This window comes from Thermothielavioides terrestris, chromosome 2, assembly GCF_000226115.1.
Source record: "Thermothielavioides terrestris NRRL 8126 chromosome 2, complete sequence".
NCBI classification, from domain to species: Eukaryota; Fungi; Ascomycota; class Sordariomycetes; order Sordariales; family Chaetomiaceae; genus Thermothielavioides; species Thermothielavioides terrestris.
In genome coordinates, this window is record NC_016458.1 from 2,029,647 (window position 1) to 2,045,842 (window position 16,196).

General features: G+C 57.9%; 7 protein-coding genes across 7 annotated transcripts; 3 read left to right on the top strand and 4 right to left on the bottom strand.

Annotated features, from left to right (window-relative positions):
* Positions 1-463: 463 nt before the first annotated feature.
* THITE_2086860 (uncharacterized protein) lies at positions 464-1,549 on the top strand (the record flags this gene model as incomplete). The annotated part of the gene is made up of 1 exon (XM_003651668.1): positions 464-1,549. One exon carries the CDS (start codon positions 464-466, stop codon positions 1,547-1,549), a length of 1,086 nt encoding a protein of 361 aa, XP_003651716.1.
* Positions 1,550-1,622: 73 nt separating this feature from the next.
* THITE_34254 (uncharacterized protein) lies at positions 1,623-3,360 on the bottom strand (the record flags this gene model as incomplete). Its single annotated transcript, XM_003651669.1, has 3 exons — positions 1,623-2,456; positions 2,533-2,989; positions 3,137-3,360. 3 exons carry the CDS (start codon positions 3,358-3,360, stop codon positions 1,623-1,625), a joined length of 1,515 nt encoding a protein of 504 aa, XP_003651717.1.
* A 571-nt stretch (positions 3,361-3,931) lies between these two features.
* On the bottom strand, positions 3,932-4,714 carry THITE_2086862 (uncharacterized protein; the record flags this gene model as incomplete). The annotated part of the gene is made up of 1 exon (XM_003651670.1): positions 3,932-4,714. The coding sequence occupies one exon, from the start codon at positions 4,712-4,714 to the stop codon at positions 3,932-3,934; it is 783 nt and encodes a 260-aa protein (XP_003651718.1).
* Positions 4,715-5,262: 548 nt separating this feature from the next.
* On the top strand, positions 5,263-7,062 carry THITE_2143111 (uncharacterized protein; the record flags this gene model as incomplete). The annotated part of the gene is made up of 4 exons (XM_003651671.1): positions 5,263-5,316; positions 5,389-5,628; positions 5,702-5,948; positions 6,029-7,062. 4 exons carry the CDS (start codon positions 5,263-5,265, stop codon positions 7,060-7,062), a joined length of 1,575 nt encoding a protein of 524 aa, XP_003651719.1.
* A 3,258-nt stretch (positions 7,063-10,320) lies between these two features.
* THITE_2112310 (uncharacterized protein) lies at positions 10,321-11,831 on the top strand. The gene has a single exon (XM_003651672.1). It carries the CDS (start codon positions 10,573-10,575, stop codon positions 11,296-11,298), a length of 726 nt encoding a protein of 241 aa, XP_003651720.1. The 5' UTR covers positions 10,321-10,572; the 3' UTR covers positions 11,299-11,831.
* Positions 11,832-15,089, bottom strand: THITE_2112311 (uncharacterized protein). The gene is made up of 2 exons (XM_003651673.1): positions 13,075-15,089; positions 11,832-13,016 (listed from the first exon to the last, which is right to left on the bottom strand). Exons 1-2 carry the CDS (start codon positions 14,698-14,700, stop codon positions 12,129-12,131), a joined length of 2,514 nt encoding a protein of 837 aa, XP_003651721.1. The 5' UTR covers positions 14,701-15,089; the 3' UTR covers positions 11,832-12,128.
* THITE_2112314 (60S acidic ribosomal protein P2) lies at positions 15,090-16,036 on the bottom strand. Its single transcript, XM_003651674.1, has 3 exons — positions 15,874-16,036; positions 15,681-15,813; positions 15,090-15,624 (listed from the first exon to the last, which is right to left on the bottom strand). Exons 1-3 carry the CDS (start codon positions 16,030-16,032, stop codon positions 15,578-15,580), a joined length of 339 nt encoding a protein of 112 aa, XP_003651722.1. The 5' UTR covers positions 16,033-16,036; the 3' UTR covers positions 15,090-15,577.
* Between the last annotated feature and the right edge of the window lie 160 nt (positions 16,037-16,196).

Genomic DNA, 16,196 nt, shown 5'->3' on the forward strand with positions numbered 1-16,196 from the left:
ACACGCCACGCTGAAGGGTTGTATGTGCCAACCGCGCCTGACTGATTTGGGCAGTAGCGAGACAACTCGGAACGAGGACTGCGGGATGATGCCCAGCCGGTCCTCTTACACAAAGATTAAATAGAGCAAACTTGCTCACCGGCAGGACCACCTTGCAGGGGTGTGTGGATGGGTAAACGTCCGAGTATTACGGGTGCCGTGGAAACCACAACTAAGATTCATCTAACGGTGGAGGCCAGGTTGAAGAAGGCACTGATGTTGCACCCCCTGGGCTCGGACTGTAATGTCTGTACATTGGGAGGCTCCGTCTAGTTACATAGATACAGTATGTCGATCTCTGCCAGAGAGACCGCGTGTCCGAGATCGCTGCCACTCTTCGTCGCCCCTTTTTCTCCTGAACCACGCAGTCCTTCCCACCAGGGCGGCAGCGCGACGTTCCACGAACCACACCAACATCGCCAACATGCAGACCAACGTGTCAATCGTTGGGGCCGGGCCAGCTGGATTTGCCCTTGCCGCCGATCTCCAACGACATGGAAAAGGGGTACTGTTGTACGCCCACCCTACCCATCTTGGGCATGCCAACAGGGTGAGGGATAGAGGCTACCTGAAAGCCAGCGGCGCCCTGGAGGCTTGGGCAACCCTGCGCGTCACCTCGGATATGGGCGAGGTGGTGGCGTTCTCCGAGACCATCATCCTCACCGTGCCCTCTACCGGCCAGGAGACGGTCCTGCGGGAACTCAAGCGTTTCGCTCTCCACCGGCACATCATCATCGCCGTCCCGGGCAACCTCTTCTCGCTCATCGCCGACCTGGACGTTGGATGCATATTCGAGACCAACCTCTCGCCATACTCGTGCAGGATGGAGGAAGACGGCCTGACGGTCCTCGGCCGGAAGAACCTCGTCTTCATCGCGCCGCTGCAGAGGGGCCTCAGCGCAGCCATCTACGACACGGTCCGGGACATCTTCCCGGTGGAGCTCCGGTGGTGCAGCAGCGTCATCGAGGTCTGCCTGTCCAACGTCAACGGCGTGTTCCACCCGCTGATGATGCTGATGAACGCCGGCCGGATCGAGAGCACCGCCGGCGACTTCCTGCTGTACCGGGACGGCCTGACGCGGTCCGTCGCCAACGCCATGCTCGCCGTCGACCGGGTGCGGATACAGATCGGCCAGGCGTTGGGGCTGCGCCTCAAGAGCGCGGTGGACATCTCGAACGAGTGCTACGGCCAGAGCTTCACCGACCTGGTCGACCTGGCCCAGAACTCGCCGCCGCACAACAGGCTGAAGGCCCCTTCGAGCATGAGCAACAGGAACATCTCGGAGGACGTTCCCGATCTGCTGGTTTGCTGGTACAGCCTGGCGGAGAAGCTGGGCATAGACGCGACGCCCATCAAGGCGGTCATCGTTCTCGTCGAGATGGCGACCGGCAACGACTACCTCGGGACGGGGAGAAATTTGCGGAGGTTACAGCTACAGGACATGTCGCTGGGCGAGCTCATTGGGAGATTCGGCGGGGAACCGTGCGACATGATCGCCAGTCGATTGTAAGGAGACTCAGGGAGGTGACGGTTCGAAATCAGCTAGAAGCAGCACCAGACGGCACGCAATCAATGCTTGTAATTCAAGCCTTGAGCTGAAAGAACTTGAAACTACGAATCCTGGCGCCGTAGACGCCAAAAACCCAGGGTACAGGAGCAAATGCAAGCGCGACAAAGGCCAGCAAGCTGTTCCCCCAGCCCCAGCCCAGCACATTGTACAGATTCAGGCCGCAGAGCGGAATGAGCGCCCCGGCAGTGCCCCTGAGCACCGCGTTCGCGCCGATAACGCTCGCGGCATATTCCTCAAACGCGTCGATCAGGTAGGTCTGGATGCCGATGAAGACCAAGATGGAGCCCAATCCGGTCACAGCGGTGCCCAGCTGAGGGACGATCCAGTGGGCGCGCACCTCCACGCTCCATCCATAGATGAACAAGCCGAGGGGAAACGCCAGGGCGCCGGGCAATGTGATTACTAGAGGGAGGCGGTGCTCGGGAGTGACTGGCTTGCCGGCGGCAGCCTGCTTCTTGAGGCTCCTGTCGCTGAACCGGCCGGTGTACAGGAGCCCCAGCAGGGTGCCGACGCCGCCGGTGATGAAGACGAGGCCGGCGGCAAAGGTTGAGAATCCGTAGACTTCTTTGAAGACGAACGAGTAGGTGGCGAAGAGGAGGTAGAGGATGCCGTAGAGGACGGCAACGTACGAGCACATGATGGTGACGAGCGGGCAGCAGATGAGCATCTTTGTTGGCCGTATGATGCTCCGTCTGAAGAGCTCTGCTGAAGAGACGTCGGAGGCCAGCTTAGACCGGTAACGATGGTCCCCCGTTTCTCTCCTGAGCCGTGCTGCTTTCCTCTCCAGCAACACGGCAGGGTATGTCTCGCTGAGCACGAAAAACGCAAAGATTGTTACGACGCCGATCTTGGGGTCGCGAAGGAGAGCGTTTCAGCAATGAGATGTCACCAATTCACTGGGAATCAAGATCGCAGCAACTCACCACAATCGAGACGGCCCAAAACATCCATCTCCACCCAGCCACCTCGGTCACGTACCCGCCGATGATGGGCCCGACCATGGGGCCGAGGATGGTGCCGACGGACCATACCGACACGGCCTTGCCCCTCTTCTCGCGCGGCATGAGGTCCGCGATGGTCCCCGAGCCGATCGTGATGGTGGCCACGCCAGCAAAGCCGGACAGGAAGCGGGAAAGCAGCAGCATGGGCGGGTTGCGCGAGACGGCACACAGGACGGTGAAGGCCAGGAAGAGCACGTTGGTGACGTTGTACACGATCGCGCGGCCGTAGAGCTCACTCAGCGGCGCAAGCAGCAGCGGTCCGCAGGCGAAGCCGAGCACGAAGATGGACACGGAGAAGGTCGCGAAGCTGGTTGACTCGGTTTCAAAGTCCTGCATCACCAGCTGAACGGCTGGCGCGAGCATCGAGGAGACAAGCGGTCTCTCTCTCGCGAGGTGCAATCAGCCAGCACGTCCTTAGCCAGTTGGAGAAAGGAGAACCTTGGGTTTTTGGAATCCTCAGGGGTAGGTAGAGGTACCATGACCCCTACCTCAGGAAACTCAGGTACCTACGGGCTTGAACACTCACACTAGGAAACTGATGACGGAAATGGTCAGAATATTGGTCCATTTCACCACTGGCGACCAGTTCAAGGGATTTTCGCGGTCTTGGTCCTCTGGCTCATCCCAGCCCACTGAGATGATGGGCTCGGCTTCCGGTTCGGTGCCATGATCCCCCTCCCCCGTCCCCAATGGCGCGGACTCAGGCGACGATGTCGAAGGAAGCTTCTCTGGGCGGTGAGCGGGCAACATACTATCAGTGTAAGACTCTGTAATTATCGTCGGCTCGCAAGGAAACAAACAAGGAGAACAACAAGGGGAACAACAGAAAAGAGAATACAAAGCAAAACGGCAGGTCATGCAACAGATGAGCTTGGATAGGTACGTACCGAGTTCAAGTGCTGACGGTGTCCAAGTCTCATGCAGGCGAACGTTCAAGGCAAGGTCGATGGTTGCGGTTTCAGCGGTCCCCAGCGGGCGAGACGGGAAGTCCAAGCACAGAATGAAATGTGCTCAAATTCTCTCAAAAATAAACAAGGTACCCGCGATAGGCTGACGGGCCGTGTTCAGGTAGTGTTAGGGGGGTTCAAGCGTAAACATTTCCCCGCATGGCCGAAATAGTTACCATCTCATTACGCCTTTGTAAGATGGTGTGAAGTAACTCAGGGGCGAGAGCGATGTCATCCAGAGGGGGCCGGCGCTGGGGAGAACCCCTGGAAATGTGTATAGGCAGCTCTTCTCCAAGTAGTTCATGCACACAGTGAACAGCAATCAACAATATGAATTTTTCTATCAACCCTGACTCGAGGGCAACGCCCCCGATTCAATTCTTGACCGCGACAGTGACCAGCAGCTCCATCTCCATCCGAATCCCTTCCTCCGTCACGAGCTTGTCCCACTCTCTCTTCATCTCCTCCCGCGCGCTCGGCCGCAGGTGCAGCGGAATGCTGCCGTACGTCTTCCCCGAGGAGCTGGTGTCAAGCCAGTCGATCATGGCGTCAGCATCCCTGGCCGCCTTGACGATCTTGTTGACCACGATCGTCCTGTCGGCGAACCCGGCATCGTCGAGCAGTCCTTCCATCTCGCGCCGCTTGAGGAACACCGGCGGGCTCTCCTCGGGGTAGCGCCGGTAGGGCTCCCTCGACAGCACGTCGGCCTTGATCTTCTCGTGCGCCGCGACGAAGTCCCCCGATCCACCCGAGATGCCGAGGCGGCCCCCGGGCCGCAGCACGCGGGCGAATTCCCTGAGTGCCGCGGGCTGGTCCCGCACCCAGTGGAAGGTCGAGTTGACGAAGACGATGTCGAAGCTGGCGGCGGGGAAGCGAGACAGGTCTTCGGCTCGTCCCTCGAGGAAGGTCAGGTTCGGCCGGACGGCCGTCCTGAGCGCGATGGCGATGCGCTCCTTGCTCGGATCGATGCCCACGACGGTCCCGTCGTCCCCGACAAGCTGCGCGATGTAGGCCGTGAGATTGCCCGGTCCGCACCCGACGTCGAGCACGCGCATGCCCGGCACGACGGCCAGTCGCTGGAGAAGGAACAAGCCGGCGTTGTACTGCGTGTCGTTGACCAAGGTGTAGCCTCTCGCTAATTCCTCCGTGTCCGCCATGGCTGCGGTGCTGCTGTGTTTACGGGCCGGGCGTTGATGCCAAAAGTCGTCTGTTAAGCTGGGTTTGTTTCAAAAGCTCTCCGTCCGCGGTAGGCACTCTCAGACGCCCACGGCAGACCGCATAAGCCTCCTCGAGGGGCGGCCCGCCGTGGGGGTTTAGTTGCTGCGGAGCACATTAATATGCAGTGAGCGAGATATTTTGAGCACGTTTCCATCCTGCCCCCATTGATCTTCGGTGGCCACGTTTTTCTGTAGCATTGTGACCACAGCCGTGGATTCTCCAAAACAGCCACGGAATGTGCCTCCGATCCGTGCTAGTAAGTGTTGCACGTCCAACCGGGAAGAGAAAGGAACTCGGCGAAAACCGAGACGGGTTGCGGCGTGCTGGACCACAAGCGACCGCCACACCATGAGCGCACTGCCATATACCTGAAGACGGCACGCAGCTTGTTGTTTCTGATACCATCGTCATCAGAAAGTTGAAGCTGAACGGCTTCAAACATCGCACTGCGTGAATAAATCGCGATAACGCGTCTGAATACGCCGACATGGCTTCCAGTTTCCCCTTGGCCACGGCGGTGACTGCGACGCTGGCAATCCTGGTACGTCAAGCCGTAATTCAGAGGATGGCACACGTCGCTTACCGCTCTGGCCCTCACCATCCCTTTGAATAGCTGGTTGCTAGGGCTGTTTTCCAGATTGTCCAACGACGGCTCTTCCACCCGCTGCGCTCAGTCCCTGGGCCCTGGGTCAACAGCGTCTCAGAACTGCCCGCGGCCTTGGCATTGGTGACGGGGAACCAGCACCTCTACTACCAGTCGTTGCACGAGAAATATGGACCGGTCGTGCGCGTGTCGCCAAACGAACTCAGCTTCATCAGCGTCGAAGCGCGGGAAGAGATCTACGGTCTGCGAGTACGTCCCCCCCCTCCCGGCCAGCGAGGCCCCGAGAACAGCGCCTTGGCAGGAACTGACGTGTCACGCACAGAAAGGCGGTCTCAACATGGAAAAGAGCCCGATATTCCTCGGGGCCGTCGGAAAGGTGGACGGCCAGACCGGCGTCAGTCTCGCCCTGAACAGGGACCACGCACGCCAGCGCAGAGCGCTTGGGAATTTGTTTACCAACAGCTCGCTGCTACGCCTGGAATCTCTCCTTCAAGCGCAAGTCCACAAGTTTGTTGCCATACTTGAGACAATGGCAGCAGGGAATCGGTCATTGAATGTCTCGGATTGGTGTGAGTGCCCCTTGATCGGCTTCCCTTGACCGTGTGACACCCAGGCTAACGATTCCAAACTCACATGTCGTCTTTTACAGACACGTATCTTGCCTTTGACATGATGGGCGATCTGTGTTTTGCAGAGCCATTCGGATGCTTAGACCAAGCGTCCAACACGCAGTGGTCTACCTCCGTAATCAACGTATTCGTCGCGGCAACCTGGACGCAGGGCATACGCCGAATTTCCGGCGTCGGCACATGGCTCGAGTCGCTGATGACTAGGCTCCTCGTTCCCGCCAAAGCGGCCGCCTGGAGGACCATCCACCTGGAGAACTCGCGCGAAAAGACGGTCCGGCGCCTCGCGGACTCGGACCGCGACCATCCCGATTTCATCTCGCAGATCCTCAACAGCGAATCGGCCAAGTCCCTCTCCCGGACGGAAATCATCCTGAACATGGCGCTGTTCATCAGCGCCGGAACCGATACTACGGCCACCGCCCTGACCGGCTGGACCTACTTTGTGTGCACGCACCCCGACGTGTACGGCCGTCTGGTGGGCGAGATCCGCGGCGCCGTGACAGCAGCCGACGACATCCGGTGGGAGAAAGTGAGGGAGCTGCGGTACCTCGAAGCCACCCTGAACGAGGCGCTGCGTTTGTTCCCGCCGTCGCCCGCGAGCCAGCAGCGCATCGTCCCTCCCGGCGGCGCCACCATTGACGGCTACTACGTGCCCGAGGGCACGACGGTTGGCGTCTCGCCGTGGGCCGCCACCCGTTCGCGGCTGAACTTCCACGAGCCAGACGAGTTCAGGCCGGAGCGCTGGCTAGTAGGGACGGAAGCGTGTGAGGGCCCTGGCGAGCCCGGTCACAGCTCCTTCGGCGGCGACCGCCTCAACGCGTCGTTGCCCTTCGGGACGGGCCCGCGGGTGTGCATCGGCAAGAACCTCGCGTACATGGAGATGCGCCTCATCGCGGCGCATCTGCTGTGGAACTTCGACATCGAACTCGACAGAGGTGAACACGAGGAGGAGAACCGGGTGTGGGGCTTGGATGGCCGTATGAAGCCTATGAAGGTGTTTCACTCAATGACCAAGCCGCCGTTGTGGGTGCGGCTGCAGCCGGCCAAGAGGTGAGGGGGTACAGACACAAACAGGTATAGGGTTTAGTTCCGTCTAATTTCAAGTGTATAAAGACTCTGGTTGTCCAGGCAATCATACCGCTCGAAAAGGTAATCCTCGGTGCAGCTACCGAACCCAAACTCTGCCACAGCGATACAGGTAATTGCTCTCGAGCAAGCGGCTGTCACACTCCGTGGAAGAAGAACGGACAATGAGCGGACTGTGATAATCCTGCAATCGTATCACTGGGGTTTGGGTTCAAGAGAAGCCCTGGCATGAAGAGAGTAAGAAGTAAAGAAGTGGCTCCCTGATGTGGTGGAGTGGAAGATGTAGCTCGCTGTTGTTTCAACAATAATGTCATGATCCGAGCAATTTAAGCTGGGGCTTTCTTCCAAGGCAGGGATTGGTAGATGAGTGACCTACACGTACCTAGCTGACTTGATGCTTGGTATGGATCAGCTGTTTGACACGGAAATTAGAATATGTTGTCAGACAAAGGGAGGCTTCTACTTCAAGCTGCCATTTCCTGCTGTCCTCGAGCCCTATCAGCCCTGTTTTGGTGTTTCCTTGCCATGCCATCGAAAAAACAGCCCTCCATTTCGTGCAGTCTGAGCCATGCCGCAAGGATATAAACCACGCATCTACCTAAACAAGCAGGCTGAACATTGGATGCCTCTCTTAGAAGTTGTCCTAGGATGTTACCACAGCTAGAAGAAGGTTGAAACGGGGTAAAACTGATAAAACCGAAAGCCACAATACCCTTCACCTCGGACCAAGCGCTTTGTTCGGTCCGAACAAAGGCAGTCAACACAGGAGGCTACCATTGTTTCTGTAGTTCGGAACAGGCTTACCCGGACAAAGCGGGACTGGACGAAGATATAAGGTCAGAGAATTGCTCCTATCTAACGTCCTCCACCCATTGTCTCACCTATCTCACCTCTATCACCGGCACCGCCAACACGCACGCAAGTTCTACCTAGACCTCGGCTGAAGTGGCACTCTAAGACGTTCGACGAAACTCGGAGCAAGATGTGCCAGGTGGAAGTCTCCATCTACAGGTGCGGGCACCAGAAAACGAGCAATATTCGTAGGTGCCAAAGCTACTACGAGAAGAAAGCAGAAAGCGGCGTCTCCATCTGCAAACTCTTTGCTAGCCGCCACTCTCGTCACTGCGGACACCTGGTATATGTCGACCGGGACGACAGGTCGGTCTGCTCTACGGCATGCGCCGCCAAGCTACTGGAAAAGAGGAAGAGAGAGGAAAAGGAGTTGGCAAGAAGGGAAAGGGAGAACTATCGTGAGTACGAAAAAAATAAGAAAAGGGAGGAGGAGGCGCTACGGCGACAAAGGAAAGAAAGAGAGCGAAATGAGACGGGGAAAAGAACAGAACCACGAGGTGAGTCAGAGCAGTACATGCTCAGCAACCCCGGCTGGCAGACGGCGTACGGGACCGATGTTCAGATGACGGCGGCTAGCCAGCCACCAATGCAGGGGCCGCACCTGTCACGGGCAGATACCCGATACGCGCCCCCTCGGCTCTCTGAGCGGGCCATCTTGCCTCAGGCGTATTGCCCGCAACAGCCCCCAAGCGCCTCGTCTTCAAGTCTCCAAGCTAACAATGACCTAGGAGGTCGCAATATACAGGGCGCACGAGAGCAACCAAGGATGCCCCTGATATCGAACGACAACGGGCAAGGCAGTTCGATCTCGCGAAGCAATGGCCGTCGCCTAAGACAACAGGACGTAGGGACCCCGAGAGATCCTCGGACCCGTCTTGCGACCGCACAGCGCCAAGGTCAAGCGAGAGCCGAGCTTCAGCCGCCAGCTGGACGAGCAGTGACGGCTAGAACGCCAGTGACGGTGAGCCCTCGCGCCGGAATCCCCCAAGCCTCTCGCGCAAGGATTTCCACCGCTACACCGAGCAGTTCATCCACTGCACGTACCGGTTCATCCGTTACACCAACCAGTTCATCAGCTTCATCGACCTGTTCATCCGCTCTCCGGGAACGAGTTAACGGCGTCGGTCCGCGACGGGGTCCCACGCACACAATGGCGCCGTCAAGGGTGGAATACCAGTATTTCGGGCCACCCGTCCCGCCGAAGGACGTACCTTCGTTTCCACCCGAAGACCAAGAAGGGTCTTGGTATCCGCAGCATCCGGACATGGCACCTGCTCCCCTTTCCCTGCGGTCGAAGGCGCAGAATAACGCTCCGCGACCGCTCGCACGGCAGCAGGCGAATGGCCATCTCGACGGCTACAAGCCGGATCCGCTGATGACCATTCCAAGCAGGAAGCCAGTCCAGGTGAGTACTACTACTGCTACCTACCCAAGAGCACCGCCCACGACCGTCCCGCGCAGGAAACCAGTCGGGGCGAATACTTCCGCCCCCAGAGCAACAGCACCGGAGAGCCGGCCCGGCGTCGTTCCCGGCTACAGACCCAACCCGATGTTCGACCGAAGAAACAGGTCGAGCCCACCAGCCGAGGTGAGTCCACCGAGAAACCGGGGCAGGGAGAAGCAGAAGATCGATGGCAGCACGCGGCAGAGGGCGCAGCAGCAGCAGCAGCAGCAGCAGCAGCAGCCACGGCCAGGAGGAGGAGGGCCCCAACCACAGCCTCGGCCAAACCGGTCGCAGGCGCGTAGCAGCACCACCTCTCAGTCGAGCGGTAGTAAGAATAAGAAACCCAGCTGGCTCAAAAGGCTAGTGGGTGCCCCGTCGACCGCCAGTCTGGATTCCGTCGAGTTTGTCTCGCTGGATGCTGCGCGGATCGAGAGGAGTCTGACGCCTCGTCGTGGGCCGTAAGTGTATTACGTACATAGGTAAGCACCGCTATAGAACATTTCCTTTGTGTGCGTGGGTTTCTTTGTCGCATTATTAGATTGTGGCTATGTTAGTGAGTAGCTCTTGCTTCCCGAATAACTCAGGAGATTGATTGCCGGATTTAAATCAAATTTGTTTGGTTACGTGATGCCGAACCATGACACGAACCCTATGGTATACCTACCTAAGTAGGTATTTAGCTAAGGTACGTGTATCCTCTGGAAATCAGAGTGCCATGCATGCCGCTTGTTCAACTTGTTGTTCGAGGTTGAGTTCGTTGTGGATGACGCATAAGGAAAGGTAGCCCACACCATGTGGGCGAAAAAGACAAGGGGGATTGTCAACCTCGAAGAGAGGTTACTTACTCATCTACCTCCCTCCTACTTAGCTCAAGTAAGGTGTGCGCGCGAGGGGATAATACATACAAATTGATTCGCAGACTGTGTACCACCTGGTTTGAGTCGTCGGTGAAGGCCGTTGCCAAGCTTCGTCACCTCGGTCGAGCGCAAAAGCGGGCCCATCTTGGCCAACGACCGGGCCGTCGTCAGCCGTACCCAGCTGTTCCCCATAACTACCCCGAAATTTCCTGCAGCAAAGCACCCGCCAAGCACATCGCGAAGCCGACACTGCATCGTGACGGACGCTTACAACGCGAACTCTTCGCTCACGCGACTCAATTGGGCGAACGCCGCTCCGCCAGCCATGAGCCGGACACTGCTGCGCTCCGTGCTGGAGCTGCGCACTCCCGCAACGCGACTCCTGCCATCGACCCGGCCGACCGCGGCAGCAGCAGCAGCAACGGGCCCCTTGAGAGCGGCAGCTTCCCTCCGCCTCTTCAACCAGACAGCGCAACACATCGAACCCGTCGCGTCCGACTCGAACAACGCTGCCAATGCCAATCTGCCGTCATCTTCCTCCTTTTTCGCCTCTTCAACACCATCACAGCAGCAACCTCCCGCTCCCACAGCACCCCAACAACAACAACAGCAACAAGCAGAACAACAACGCTCACCAGCGGCGCCGAAACCGCTCAGCGAGTCCGTGCGCACGCTGCTGCCGATCCTCGCCGCGCAGCCCGGGCACTACATCACGGTGCACATCCAGGGGCAGCGGTTCCTGGTGACGGCGGGCGACAGCGTGCGGCTGCCGTTCAGGCTGCGCGGTGTGGTGCCGGGGGACGTGCTGCGGCTGACGCGGGCGAGCGTGCTGGGCAGCCGCGACTTCACGCTGCGGGGCGCGCCCTACGTGGACGAGCGGCTGTTCGAGTGCCGCGCCGTCGTGACGGGCACCGAGTCGGAGCCGCTCCGGATCAAGATCAAGAAGAAGCGGCGCTGCCGCCGGGAGAAGCACGTCAAGAGCAAGCACCGGTACACGATCCTGCGCATCAGCGAGCTGAGGGTCCGGACGGAAGCGCTGAACGAGGCTTGAGCAAGAGGGAAGGGACAAATAGACTCGAAGGGGTGTGGGGATGCTGTGTCTCTGGGCTTGGGACACAACACGGAGGAGGATCTCTTGCCGACGCCCTATACTTGTATGATGGAGTAAACTGTCATAGACATTGTATCATATGCAACACTATTCGCGCAGAACCATGCGGCGGGTTGACTTTGCAGGACAGATGGAACGTCATAATGGCATGCGGCCCTGGGCATTTGGTAACTTGATCGTTCTTTTCCCACCAGTAAACAACCCTGCCGCTGCTGTTTTTTGACGACTTACCACCTCTGATGCCCTTAAGGCCGGTGAAAAGAGCACTGACTGACGAGAGGCGGACATAGCACCAGCGGGCTGTCGGTTTAAAGGAGGGAGTTCTGCACAGTTGTTCAACAATGGGGTCAGGATCGGAGCGGGCGAGAGAAAAACAGCGAATCCAACTTTAGAATCCTTTGCGAGGAAGGGGAGCTCAACTAAACACACATGCTCCCCGTGATTAGCAATATTTGATGCCCTCTGGCATTGACCTCGACCATCATCCCCATCAGAAGTTTCCAACTTCTCAAAACCATGAACAGGTTCTCCAAACGCCAAACAGGACAAGACGCTCATGTCTCCAGACAACAACAAACAAACAAAAGCCCATGCCGCCCCGGGTATAAGAATGCAGTGTGGGGTCTCCGAACGAAAACACGCAAGTCTATCCCTCATCCGATCCCTCTTTTCTCTCATGACAACAAACGTTCCAAGCGCACAGACAACCAGCCACCCTCCAACTCCATCGAGGAAACCAACGCCGCCAAAGTGTTTGTTTTGTTCCGTTCTCAGGCTTGCCGCCCGTTTCCGCCTCCACCAGAAGCATTCATGCCAGCCAGAACTTTCTTGCAGCTCGCCCAGTAAGCGGCTGGCCAGAGTCTGAGGGCTTCGTTCTCGTCAACATTGCCTTGCCGGCAGCGCCGAACGACATTCCAGATGACATCCCGAAGGAGGTCCGACGTAATCGGAAGGACGTCGCCATGGTCTGCCGCCGCAAAGACGCTGGGCGACAGCTCCAGAGGATACAAGAAGGGGTCCGTTTCGGAGAGCAGCTCGTCGCAGCTGGGCCTCAGCGACTGATCGCGCTGCAGACATCGTCGCATAGTTCGAATGAGGCTGGGGGGCACCCGGACACCGTCCTGGGTGGTTTCTGGGAAGTTGATTTGGTGATTGAAGTTTATGATGGCATGAATGCGATGAACGACGTTGGAGATGTGGCCGAACGGCCCCATTCCGTACACGAGCTGGTACAGGATGCAACCCAGGCTCCAGACGTCGCACGACTTGCCGAGCTTGAAGTGTTTGGGTCGATGCAAGAGCGGGACACCAGAAGAGCCCTGGTTGGCCGAGTTGAGGGCGTATTCCTTGAAATCCATCAGGGACTCGGGCGACATGTAATTCGGAGTGCCGACCTGCGCGTCGCGGTGCACATTGACCGTCATGTCGGTTTGGATGGCGTTGGCGATGCCAAAATCGATAACTTTCAGTCGGCCTTGGGCAATGACGAAGTTCTGGGGCTTGAGATCGGTGTGGATGATATCCTTGGCGTGCACTGCCTGGACACACTCGACCATCTCTTTCCACCAATACCGAACAAAAACCGGGTCGAATTTGCTGTCTTCTGAGGTCCGGCTTCGGAGGAAAGTCAAGAAGTCGAGCTCCCCGACTTCCAACACCTGTAGCAAGGTTAGACCATGTTGAGAGAAAAGGAAAGCGTTGGCAGGCGCAACCTACAATGCTAAGCATCTGTTTCTCCTCGTTGAATTCGTGGTCGATAAGTTGAATGACACGATTGACCCCGGATAGCCGTTTCAGCAAGTCGATCTCTCCTTTGTAACCTTTGATGGTTCTGTCGTCCAGGCCTTCAAGCGAGACGCGCTTGAGCGCAAGAATCTTCCCGTTTTCGGCTGAAACGCGGTAGACTTTGCTGGATGCGCCGCGGCCGAGCGTATCGAGGCGTGTATACATTCTGCCGTTGACGCGAAACAAGAACTGTTTTTTCTTGCTGGCGGCGGTCGAAGCACCGGCAGCAGTGGTGGCCGTCTCGACCACCGACATCTTAGGGGGAGGAGGAGGCGCTGCACTTCTTTGAGGCGCATTGTGAGGTTTGGCGGCCAGGACGTTGTCGTTGTCCTTGGGGGCGGCTTTGATGCTGGCTGACGTGGCAGGTGGTGCGATCTGCGCCGGCACCTTCTCGTCGGCAGCGGAAGGAGGGCGGTTCTTTGTCGCAATTGAAGTCGGCGCCGCAGCGGGGATTTTGGATGAAATGTTATTCTCCTTGTCTTCCTTGGCGACGTCCTGCGGAAGCGGAGCGGGCATCCGGTAGAGGAGCTTTAGATGCTCATCCTCAGACTTCTGCTGCCCGTAGGGTGACATGAAAGTCGACTTCTGTTTCCGGAGAGCAGCCAAAGCTGAGACCCTGGCGCTAATAGGGCTGCCAGACGCGGCTGAGTCATCGTATCTTGAAGCTGCTGATTGAGGAGGGTCTTGGTGGCTTCCGGACTGAGGATGCTGGCTTCTAGGCTCCTGACTCGAGCCATCCGCGTCTACCTCTGGCTGGGCCTCAGGCTCTTCCTCGCTCTGTCTCCGAAGTCCGCGACGAGCGGGGCCAGAAAGGAAGCTGCCTGGATTCTTCGCAACTCTCTTGACCCGCATTGAGCTTTGCGAGGCTGCGGCGGATGACCGTGTCGAGGAAACGGGTCCAGACTGAGCTTCACGGGCGGCCGAGCGTGTGTTGTATTTGGGGCGGACATCCGATGAACCGTCTGTGGGTTTGCGGCCGGATGATGAAACGGCAATCCGAACGGTTCTCAACGGAACCACTGGGGTCTTAGCAGGCTGTTCTTGGGATACAGCTGGTGACTCTTTGGTCACCTTGGAGCCGTCCGAGCTCTGCGGTCTTTTTCCTCGAGTGGATATCGAGAGGGAGGCCCGCTGACTGTGATGGTGGGCCGTGCTCGGATTTGACCTCTGGGCTGAGTTCGCGGAATGGCCGGTGCCGAGGCGCACGACTCTCTTCCGGGGCACTGGGCTTTGGGGTCGACTTGGAGATGGCGATGGCGTTTTATTAACAGGGGTGGGAGAAGAGTTTTCCTGCTTCCGCGGCTCCCAGCCAGACGGAGAGGGTGTCCGACGAATCTGTCCGTCACGGGTGCGTCGCCAAGAAGACTCGTGGTCTCCTGGTGTCGGCCGCACCGGGCCTGGAATTGAACTCCGCCGCGGCGGCGTCGTTGATCCATTCGAGACATTGTCTCCAAGAAGCGCTTTGGTGAGCGCGCTGAGCTTCATAGGCTTCAGCGCCTCAAGATCTTTAGTGCTCTCGTCGTCCGAGAACAAGGCTGCGTTTTCGTCTCTCGCCATGGCGTCAACGGCGTCAGGCGCGTCCGAGACTCGGTGGGAAAGAGCAAGCGGAAGAAGCGAGATTGATCAAGTTGGAAAATGAGGTGACAATGCGAAATGTAAAATCAGTAGATTTCTCTAGCAAGAACAGACTTGGCGCAATTGCGTCAGCTGGATCGCGAGTGCCGGCTGCTGGTTCTCGATTGCATGTGTACTGCGTGTTTGGTGAGGAAGGCAGCAGGGGCGCTGGTTTTATGGGCTTTTTTGCGGGACCACCCTGGGGTAGCTTCAAGCGCCCCACACCAGACGCGTTTGCATCGTTGGCTAGGCAACACTGAATAAGGAAGGCGCGAAATGCGGGTCGATCCGCCTGCAAGCACTTCGGAAAGCGCCAAGACTTACCACAGGAGGCAATGAGCCAGGGCCCCGCCATTTCAAGAAAAAAAAGTGGGTCCAGTATTCAGTTACTGAGAAGCCGCAAAGGACCAATGGGCTCCGCTGCGTAACACGTCGATGACGCACCGAAGTTCATGATGGGCAAGGTGATCAGCTGTAGAACAAGCTTCGACAGTTCCGCGAAACATCAAATCCGCGGGGTTGTTGCCCTGCACTTCGTAAGATGATCAAGGACAAAATACCAGTACGGTGGAGCGTATCCGTAACATTGCACGGAGGACCATTGAATGCGGGCTTTCGCGGCGCCTTGCTTCTGTATTGTTCCAATCTATGTGTGGACGAGAATTCTGTCGAGACACATAAGTGGCTCGTACTCTGAATTCTGAACCGACCTCGAGGGTAAATGCCCCGCAAGGAACGTTTGCGATTGTCCCAGCCAGCCAAGGACCTTCGGAAATGCCGCGACGATGGTTGGTTGCGAAGCGAGATCGCGATTCGGCGTTTAGTCGAACAGACCGAAGCCCATGTCCTCGTCGGACTCCTCCTTCTCTGCAAAGACGTCAGGACAAGACACAAAGTGTGGAATTTAGGACACAGATGCATACCCTCTTCCTTCTTCTCCTCCTCCTTGGGAGCCTCGGCAGCAGCGCCACCAGCAGCAGCACCGCCGGCCGCGGCAACAGCAGCACCGCCGCCGGACGGGACCGAGGCGAGCTTGGAAGAGCCCTCGGCAATCAGCTGTGCCGCATCGTGTTAGCAGAAAGTATCTTGTCTAGCCGAAACCAAGACTCCTCGTACCTCGTTGATGTCCTTGCCCTCAAGCTCGGACAGGAGCTTCTCAAGGCGCTCGTCATCAGCCTCAATGCCGACTGAGTCGAAAAGGGCCTTGATGTCGGCGGCCGACGGAGAGGAGTTGCCGCCGAGGCCGAGAAGAAGGTAAGCAGCAAGGTGCTTCATTTTGGATGGTCTGCTGCAACGCCCGGTGTTAGTTTGAACGCCTGGTTGCTCGCTCCGAGAGCTGCGCAGCAGGTGATAGCAGCGACTCACTTCTCAAGAGGTATGAAGAACAAGAGAGTCAATCAAGTTTAACCGCAAATTGGGCGGAGAAAGACTCTTCTTAG